Raw genomic sequence first — 9834 nt, 5'->3', positions numbered from 1 at the left:
TCGGTCCACTCTCAAGTTTAGGGATATACTGGCTCAACCCATTGTGGCTTAGGGTTTTGAATGCAGGACAGTATTATAAATACTAGGTTTTAGGTCCCTACAGCCATTATTCACTCTTCCCCACTTTACTACTAAAGTGAAAAAACCAAGGAGTTTAAGGGGTTGTAGAAGATCCATAGCCAAGCTAAGAGAGCGAAAGTGGGAGTGACCAATATCAATCTTCTTCAACATACTTGATAAAAGGTACAATTAAATCCTTTATAATTTTATTAGATTCATGTTTTTGTTTCTCTGTGTGATTTTCTTAATAGGGTTTCAAACTCAAATCCATAGGGAATTCTAACAGGATGAGCCAACCCCACTAACCCGTACAGAACCCATTGGTTGGTGGGCTTCTGAAGCTGAAAATACCACCGGGAAAACCGAACAAAACCAGATAGAAACGGCCAATCTCCATCTCTCCTTCTTTCTCTCTTAAGGTTTACACTTTTCCGAACTCGTATTGGTGGGTATCTCAGTGCTTTCGTTCCTTTCATTTGGATAATTTTTTTTTTTTTCGAAGGTAGGGTTTTTGCCAGCTAGATGCTTCGCTTAATTAGGAAAAATGCCGCTTTTTTTACCTGAACCCATGATTTTTTTTTTTTTTTTCCTTCTATGAATATCACCGCAGATCTTAGCATTTGAACATGGTTTGGTTTGAGATTTAGCTTCATTCTGTGCAGAAATAAGAATGGCGAGAGAGAAAATTCAGATTAAAAAGATCGATAACCCGACGGCGAGGCAGGTTACTTTCTCGAAAAGGAGAGGGCTACCTCAGGCTTCGGAAACTCCTGCGACAACCCTTCTTGCCGGACGAATCTCCAAATAAACAGTCCCATCCTAACGATCCTGCAATCAGGTATTTGCAACATTTCTTATTTCACTCTTTCCTTCACTTCCTCCGTTCTGCAATCAATTTTTGTTTTTTAAAATGGGTTTTTGGCTTTTTGGGTCGTTAAAGAAAATATCCAGATGGGAAATGGAGTGGATTTGAGAGAGAGAAAGAGAGAGATGTTGAATCTAGATTCTGGATTCGAGGTTGTGAACATTGGGTTCCAATCTGAAGTTAAAGTAATGGGCTTTTGTTATATTTTTGATGGATTGTCTATGTAAGATTCCCGTTATTCCACTTGCGAGTTGCAACAAGCTATGGTACCAGGAATTTTATCATCCAGCTTCGAGTGAGATAGGAATAAGTTTTATGAAATTAGACAGAGGGCTAGTGTATAAGGTTGTCACAGAAAATGTTTTGATCTTATATGGAAGAATTGAGACCTATGAAGCTGTAAAAGATTCATTGGGGACTGAGGGGGTAAATGGTGATCTGACCGTACTCTTTTATTATACAACTGGTTGGGAGACAGTCTCCTAGCATCTTGATCATGTGAGGAAAGGAAGAAGTGAGTGTTGCTGTAATTTGATGAAAATACTTATTAAAATATGCCTGCTGATGAGAGATCCTACTGGTTACTGTGAAGGTTCAGGAGAGAAATAGCATGCTATTGCCAAAGTTGAAGTAGAAACTGAAGTGACATTACTATGGCCCAACTCCTACTTGCATGTATGCCAAAGTTTAACCTGAGATCCCTGTAAGGAGATCCTACTGGTTACTTGGAATGTTATGGTTTTGAATCTTTGTCATGCTTTGTCATTAATGAAACAAATGTTATTCTAACTTTTATATCACTTTTATATTATGCACATATGATAATTGATTAATAATGTGAATTAAGTACTACATATTAAAAATGACAGCCGAATCTTAAATCCCATACTTTCCGAATCTGAACCTGAATTTTATTTTACCCGCTCTATTGACCAAATTCTTAAATTAAAAAAAAAAAAAAGAATTGTTCTGAATAATTCCCGAATAAAAATTTGCTAATGTGATTGTGACTCATTTCAAAATTATTGTACCTTCTCATAGACTGGAGCTGAGTTGGGAACAAAGTTCTGACTATCATCACTGTATTTTCTTTTGTACTCCAAATTTTGGCATTTTTTTTCCTTCCCTTGCCCTCGGATCCCCCTATTATTTTCTGTTTCTTTCGTATGTACCTTGTGAGATTACTTAATTAGCTTCTTTTCCAAATCTTAGAGAGCTGCAACCACTTCTCGTTCGAAAGGCTTAAGATTTTTTCCATTCCCTTAGATAATTGATGTGTTCCTAAGCTTGATGAATCATTCACAACTCTAAAATCACATTTCATGAATTTCATCAAAAGTTACATGTTAGAGTCTCTAGTCCTCTGTCTCCCTCTTCCCCACTCTCCCCCCCCCCCCCGGACCACCCCAAAATAAAAAGTTAAAAAATAAAAAAAGAAAGAAAAAAGAAAAGAAGAGTAATGATCGTCTTCTTTGTTTTTGTAAGATTTATACTTCTCATATATCCTTTCTCTTATGAATGAAAGGAATATATGGGAATATTTGGCAAGTCTATGTTTTGCCTCAATTTGGGCTTAGATGGCGTTATGCCTACTTGTATAATATGAGTTACAATTGATAGCCTGATACATAATTGTATTTACATTATTGGGTTATTTTCCCTGTGTTTTCTTTGTTTTGAGTGGTTATTTCAGGTATGGATGTGGCACATTGCTATCTAGATGGCAATGCTGATGCAGTTGAGTTTTGCCCACATCACTCCTTCAACCATCTTCTAGCTGCTTCAACATACACATTGCAAGAGGGTGTTCAGCCCAGTCGGTCAGGAAGCATATCCCTTTTCTCTGTCGATGCCAATGTTGGCAGTCTTGACATGCTTCATCGTGTAGAAACTGCTGGCATCTTTGACATAAAATGGAGCCCCATCAAAATTGGTGCAGGTCCCCTGTTAGCGCAAGCTGATGCTGATGGTTACCTGAGACTTCATGGTTTGGAACACAGTTTGGATGGACCAGAAGCTAGAGGTATGGCTGAAATCCATTTCTATTTAGCTTTGAGTTTTCAAGTTATTAGAGAAAGATGTATTAAAAGATTCAATCTGATGCAGGGCATGTTCTGAAAGAAGTTGGTGGAGAAAATGTTAGTTCTTCAATGTGCCTGTGCCTAGACTGGAATGCATCAGCCTCATCTATCTCCCTTGGGATTTCGGATGGTTCCATCTCAGTGGTCACCCTTGGAGAGGCCCAACTACAGAAACAACAAGCTTGGCAGGCGCATGAATTTGAGGTCTGGGCTACATCTTTCGATATCTACCAACCACAATTGCTGTACTCTGGCTCAGATGACTGTAAATTCTGTTGTTGGGATCTGCGGGAGAACCCTTCAAAGTTGGTATTTCAAAATAGCAGCATTCATAAGATGGGTGTTTGTTGCATTGCAAACAGTTCCAGGGATTGTAATACACTGCTCACCGGGAGCTATGATGAGTACCTTAGGGTATGGGATTTAAGATCAATATCCAAGCCTCTAAATGAGAATGCAATTTGTTTAGGAGGAGGAGTTTGGAGAATAAAGCAACACCCTTCAGTTTCAGACTTGATATTGGCTGCATGTATGCACAATGGATTTGCAATTGTGAAAGTAAGAGGGGAATCCGCCGAATTGGTGGAGACCTATGTCAAGCATGATTCTCTGGCATACGGAGCAGATTGGCAATGCGGAGGATCATGTGATGGAAGTGGAAGAAGAATATGGTCCTCCACGGTGGCTACTTGCTCATTTTATGATCGCCTTCTTCGAATTTGGCTGCCCGAAACTCAGATGGCTACATGACTTAAAATGCACGCTGTTCCTTAATTTATCTTTGGTAGGGTGTGCCTGGTCATTTTCTGGAACTTTACCCATTTCTCATTAGGTATGTTTTGTTAGGAGCTCAGTCATTTTTACTTATATTGTAATTGAACTCAGCGAAAGAATATTGACCTGTGCCATGTTAGGCAATTGATTATACAACCAATATAGTCTAATTGGGATGAGCTTAATTAATGATGTGAAGGAAGAGAAGCCTCGTGCAGTTTGCATCCAACTGCAGCCTAGGGCAACATAAACCCATGCTAAAGGTGGCAAAGATTCTCCATCCCACAGCCTTCCACATCACTTTTGTTGACACCGATTTCAATTAGAAACGCCTTCTCTAGTTAATGGGTCCTCACTCTCTCCAGGGCTTACCCAACTTCCAATTCTACACAATCCCAGATGGTCTCCCACCTTCTGATGATGATATGGATTCCACACCAAACAATGTCCCTGCCCTCTGTCTCTCTATCCGCACCCACCACTTGCTTAATTAGTTCCCTTCCCCAACCTCCTCTCCAAACTCAGCACCACACCGGCACACCCCACCTCCCTCCTGTCACTTGCATAGTCTCTCCCTCCTGTCACCAGCTGCGCCGGTGGCTTCACGGCCTCCATGCTTCTCCCATCTCATAGAAAGATGCCTTACACCTCTAAGAGATTCAACACCCGCAACTCTACAAGGAGACCATTGTGGGTCTGCCCATGTCCATTTGGACAACATGGTGATTGAAGTGCTCTCTAACAATTAACTTGAAGCCTCCCGTGTGCGGATGCTTATCATAAAAAATGTATACAATTACATAAAATATTATACAATCTAATGGCTTTTATCAGTTTTATGTAATTAGAATCATTTGAATTCACTATGGATGCAGTTAGGCACTTCCCCATTCCGTTATGTACATTCAGGAGGAGCTGAAGTTTCATCAATGAGATGGATTTGAGATCTTTTACCATATGGAGCTAACCATATTTTCCATTGGGCTTCTTCGTGCCTGTTGTCCAATCAAGGCCACACCATGCAGATAATCAAAACGAAAAACGAGAACAAATGAGTACAAAAGTAGAGGGAAAAGATATTTTTAATCAAACCTAGCACTTTTTACATGTTATCTCCAAATTGTCAAAATTTTTAAGCAGAAGCCCAATCAACCCACCCAATTTTTCAACAAATGAAAATGTGGGATAATTTTACATGACCTTCCTTTGTACAGATGAATACATCCATTGAACAGCTATAAACAAATAATATATTTCCATTTCCAAGCTCTTCAAATAAAAGATATAGAATGTAGAGGTAGAAGGCAACATGGATAGAGTTGGGTCATCTAGGACCAGAGAGCTCCATTGCTTCAACCACAAGTGAAGATTCTTCTATAAAGTCTGAATATCTCTGGGGGAGGTTCTCAGATGATCGGAATTTTGGTGTCTCAACCTTCTGTGAAGCCTCCCATTTCTCAGCTAGGCCGTCACCTTCTAACATCCTCACCACTTCAGACATTTTTGGGCGCTGTGATGGGTGGAACTGTGTACATAAGAGAGCAACCTGAACCATCTCCTCTAATTCAACTCTATCAAAATTGTTTTTCAAAATTTTGTCCACCATTAGATTGAGTTTTTCCTCTTGATGAAGCTTCTTCACCTGCATAAAATTTTAACCACATTGAAAATAGAGAACCCAAAAAAGATAAGGCAAGTTACACAAAAGATCATAATAAAACAAGTCCACCCATTCTATCATTGGGAGCAATCCTTGAACATTATTACTAAAGTTGAACTCATCTCCAGACATCAAAGCTGAGTTATAAAACTCAAACAGTGCTTTTTAACAAGGTATAAGGAACATCCTTATCCTGCACCCTAGAAATAAAAGGTATAGCCTTGTATGATTGAGCAATCATATGGTTGAATGACCTAGATCTGTTCTGTGCACAGTGGGCTGTGGTACTACCGTTCATTAGGCACAACCTGTTATCTCTAAGGGCCCCCACCCAAAAAAAAAAAGATTTCATAACCCTAACTTTCTGATGGATTGTTCATCACATTCTACAAGGACCCCAAGATTCTGATCATCTGAGAACCATCCTCTTTTTGGTATAGGTCCATCCTGAAGGTGGGACCTGAGGAAAGGCAGCTCCAATTGAGCACCTTAAAGATATACATTTGGGTTGCAATGCAATTGGTGAAAATTGGCTGAAAATGGACTTTTCAACACACATTCTGCAGAGGGCTTTGTGTGAGAGAGAGACAGAGAGAGTACCCAATCAAGCATTACACCTTTCTGGTTTGCTTGTCGTCCAAAATCCAAAGCCCGCTGACCTGTAATGAGTTCAAGGAGCAAGATCCCAAAGCCAAAAACATCCGTCTTTTCTGATGACTGACCTGTTGACAAGTACTCTGGAGCTATGTGACCAACAGTGCCTCGCACAGCTGTCGTTACATGAGAATCCCGATGATCCAAGAGCTTTGCCAACCCAAAGTCTCCAACAACCGCTTCAAAGTCTTCATCAAGCAGAATGTTGGCAGCTTTCACATCACGATGAATGATCTTGGGGTCACACTGTTCATGCAAATACAGTAATCCCCGTGCTGTCCCTAATGCTATCCTCTTGCGTCTCAACCAGTCCAACACTGGCTTACCATGAATTTGATCTGTAAGGGAGGAAACCAGAGCTTTAAGAACAGTAGTATTGAGACGTGGATATACAAGTAATTCATTGGCCTGAAGGCTCAAAAATTGAAATAATTAGCAACATTTCTAGGAAGTAGCCTAGATTCACATGGGTCACAAGTTAAGGTTTCCAAATATGGCACATAAAAAACAAGGTCTCATGTGAATTGAGGATGAAGCCCATAAATGGGGTAATCCTTATTTTCTTCACTCAGCCGATTGCAAAACCTAATGCCTCAAAGATTCCTTGAACATATCTTATTCTTAGAAATCTTGGGTTTCCCAATTTTGATTGGCATCTTTGCCTTGTAACGTTCTTTTTATTTTTCTCTCCCAGTTGGGTTTAATACATTTATTTATTCACCAGAAAAAAAAAGGATTGCAAAGCAAATTCTATCCTTATCCATCAAAATGATTAAAAATTGAGTAAACAAGTAACCACTACCATGGAAAATTCTGTGAAAGGAAAAAATCTAGTAACAGAGATGTGTAGGTATATAATCCATATTAGATTTCAAATAAGCAGTAAAAAAAGCAAATAGAATAATACTGCTGAACAATGCCACAGAAGTTGACATAATGTGTTTTAAGGTACAAAAATGTTCTGCAAATCTCTGGAAAATGTCACAGAATGCATATCTGAAAATATGCTAAACGCAAGCTAACCAGAGTCCATCTCACCTCTCAATTGATAAGCAACACTTCCATTTGGCATGTAGGGGTAGACCAGGAGCCTTTCACTCTCCGTTGTGCAAAACCCACAAAGTCGGAGAAGATTTCGATGGACTGCTAAACTTATCAACTCAACTTCAGTCTGGAATTGGAGTTCACCACCAACAGCATTATAGTCTTTCAACCTCTTAACAGCAACTATAGTCCCATCTAGCAAGCATCCTTTATAAACAATTCCAAAACCACCGCTTCCTAAAATGTTCTTTGAGTTGAAATGGTCAGTGGCTGCTCGAAGCTCTTTAAATGTATACCTTTTCAAATGACCCAAGCACACCTCTGGATCATATTGATCTGCCATGCAAAACATAAGCTGAGAAATGCCGGCACAATCATATTCATGGACAAATGCACAAGCAAATAAACAAACTGTCACATTACATACCATATAAGCATATTTAAATACAGATCAAGTGCTAATGAAAAAATTAAAAAAATGCGATAGGAAAATAGAAATAAGTTCAACAAGAACTAAGCAAGTAATCTTATTAGAGGAGGATATTAAATGCTAAACCAAGTACAGGAGCCGAGACACTCAAAACTGGCTCAATTTTGCTAGGAGATTTCCAAAAATCAAAACCAATCTGTCATAGCAGTTTGGTAGGGTGGAAACAGAGCCCATCCAACTCTAACAGAAGTTCACATAGGGTTATAGGATCATCTCATCACTTTTTGACTTGCTTACTTTTGAACAATAAGATGTCCACAGAATAATACAATATCTAGACCTGCTCATCCACATTTTCCGCAGCATACATAGGGAGCACTGGCCTTTTAAAGATCCTCCAGAACTGGACAACATTGTGGATACAGATGGCAATTGGGATACCAGGGGTTTTAGAACATCAACTAACAAGGAAAATGACCTGGAAACCAAATCTTGTTTTAAGTATGAAGGAACCAACCATTGACATCGAAAAAAATCTGTTGATTGTGCCTGTGTCGCCACCAAAGAAACAAACCAACTACAATGATGATAAAAGATGCAGATCCGAAGCTTGAGCCCAATGCAAGAGCTAGCCGGGGGCTTTTCGTTCTCCCAGGCTCTGACGGATCTGGGAAGACATACATTTTAATAGCTTAGAATAGCCCACGTCATCTAACTGTTCAGGTAAACAACTATATTAATAGTCACCTCTCAAAGCATCTGGTGGGAAATATAATGGCTCTGGAGACACAGCAGAACAATCGTTCTCAGAATTTGAACCACAAATTAAAGGGTTCCCAATGATTCTGCAAGGAGAAACAGAGATGGGAAATTGATAAACATAAACTCCAAAAAGCAAAATGAGCACTTAGTATGAGAAAATAAAGCTTACTTGAATGTTCTTGCAGACACTTTTGGCAGGGAACCACTTAGGTTGTTATAAGAAAGGTCCCTAGAAGCAAAGCAAAACCACAAATTCAGTAAAATGTTCACGGGGCAAAGACGAAAATCCAATATGCTATTCCAATAAAGGCAAAACAATGCAGGTAGAAGACTTCAAGGATATGGACATACACAAGAGTGAGACCTTTGACATTGGATAAAGACTCCGGACAAGGTCCAGACAGGCTGTTGTTACTCAGTCGTCTGGCTTGCTCACAAACAAAATAAAAAAGCATCTGTTAGCTTTCATCAAGAAAATATTTGAATAAACAGAGACAAAATTCTCAAATAAAAAAAGTACAATTATTTAATCAACTGACAAGCTCAGTATGATATTGAAGGAGAGACTTGAGCTTATATTAAAGCTTTAGGGTCTGGTTCCAAAAATTAAAGAAAAAGAAGTTCTCCTTACAGATAATTAAGATTCTTAAGGTCTCCCAGAGAATTTGGTATCCCACCAGTGAACTTATTGTTTGAGAGATCCAGTGTTTGTAGCTTCTCCAGCTTTCCAATGTCCGTAGGAATAGCACCAGAAATGGCATTGTTCTGTAACAATCTACATAAAAGTAAAAGCATTTCTAACATGTCATGTATTCATAATGGGAATTATGATTCTTCAAAACTCGAAAGGTTGTTTATCTGTATTAACTAAACATAAAGGAAGAAAATGCAAAATGGAGCCAGACTGAGGAACCCAGAGCCAGAAACAAACAGAAGACACTTCCAGGCATAGAATCATAATCTGAATTGATTCATTTTTATAGTACGAAGAAGAATAGGAACTGGGAAGGTGGCCTCAACTTACACTGACTGCAGGTTACTAAGATTTCCGATTCCTGGAGATAATGTCCCGTTTAAGCTCTGACTAGGCAGCCCTCTGGTTGCAAAAACGTGGAAAGATGTTTATTAGTTTCTCCACCTTCGTTTTGTTCTTAAATAATTCAAAAGGAAGGGATGAAGGACCGTAGCATCTTACAGAACAGAAACGTGACCATCAACATTGCAGGTAACCATCCTCCAGCTACAAGGATCTACCGAATTAATGTCCCAGCTCTCCAATACGTTGTAAGGATCGTTTAGATCATTTTTTATAGCCATTAAAGCTACAACTGCATCCAGATTTTAAGAGGGATGAAAGGGGAAAGGAAAAAATTAGGACCATTCATTGTTTCATTCTCTTTACCCTCATCATGAGAGTTGTGATAAGAAATATACCCAAAACAAGAACCACATAACATGAAGCTTCGGCACTACAAAAGCGTAAAAAAAAAAGGGGGGGGGGGGG

The 9834-nt window shown here is 39.2% G+C and overlaps 2 protein-coding genes across 6 annotated transcripts in view; one reads left to right on the top strand and one right to left on the bottom strand.

Moving 5' to 3' along the window:
• Positions 1–356: 356 nt before the first annotated feature.
• Positions 357–3965, top strand: LOC122077423 (diphthine methyltransferase). Of its 3 annotated transcripts, none has more exons than XM_042643366.1 (4): positions 357–505; positions 723–898; positions 2619–2948; positions 3032–3965. In XM_042643366.1, the coding sequence occupies exons 3-4, from the start codon at positions 2621–2623 to the stop codon at positions 3754–3756; spliced, it is 1053 nt and encodes a 350-aa protein (XP_042499300.1). In that variant the 5' UTR covers positions 357–505; positions 723–898; positions 2619–2620; the 3' UTR covers positions 3757–3965. The 3 variants fall into 3 exon arrangements, with proteins under 3 accessions (XP_042499300.1, XP_042499301.1, XP_042499302.1); XM_042643367.1 differs by having other exon boundaries at positions 414–562; XM_042643368.1 differs by lacking the exon at positions 357–505 and adding an exon at positions 1518–1628 and having other exon boundaries at positions 631–898.
• An 879-nt stretch (positions 3966–4844) lies between these two features.
• Positions 4845–9834, bottom strand: part of LOC122076918 (protein NSP-INTERACTING KINASE 3-like) — a 6328-nt gene continuing 1338 nt past the window's right edge. For 2 of the 3 annotated variants that reach the window (XM_042642568.1, XM_042642569.1), the window contains 10 exons: positions 9526–9658; positions 9355–9426; positions 8962–9105; positions 8682–8753; positions 8500–8559; positions 8316–8413; positions 8086–8235; positions 7133–7474; positions 6041–6432; positions 4845–5422 (listed from right to left, as the gene is read on the bottom strand). In XM_042642568.1, the coding sequence (XP_042498502.1) occupies positions 5105–5422; positions 6041–6432; positions 7133–7474; positions 8086–8235; positions 8316–8413; positions 8500–8559; positions 8682–8753; positions 8962–9105; positions 9355–9426; positions 9526–9658 (1781 nt within the window). In that variant the 3' untranslated portion in view covers positions 4845–5104. The remainder of the gene's footprint in view (positions 5423–6040; positions 6433–7132; positions 7475–8085; positions 8236–8315; positions 8414–8499; positions 8560–8681; positions 8754–8961; positions 9106–9354; positions 9427–9525; positions 9659–9834) is intronic. The other variant, XM_042642570.1, reaches the window with a different exon arrangement.

Source organism: Macadamia integrifolia, chromosome 4 (assembly GCF_013358625.1).
Source record: "Macadamia integrifolia cultivar HAES 741 chromosome 4, SCU_Mint_v3, whole genome shotgun sequence".
NCBI classification, from domain to species: Eukaryota; Viridiplantae; Streptophyta; class Magnoliopsida; order Proteales; family Proteaceae; genus Macadamia; species Macadamia integrifolia.
The sequence above is the reverse complement of the archived record's forward strand: the minus strand, read 5'-3'. Positions and strand labels throughout refer to the sequence as shown.

What these genes read in the sequence shown, in the direction of transcription:
- LOC122077423 (XM_042643366.1), top strand. Translation starts at nt 2,621, where the DNA reads ATGGATGTGGCACATTGCTATCTAGATGGCAATGCTGATGCAGTTGAG. An exon ending in GGATGGACCAGAAGCTAGAG is followed by an intron (nt 2,949 to 3,031) that starts GTATGGCTGAAA and finishes AATCTGATGCAG; the next exon opens with GGCATGTTCTGAAAGAAGTT.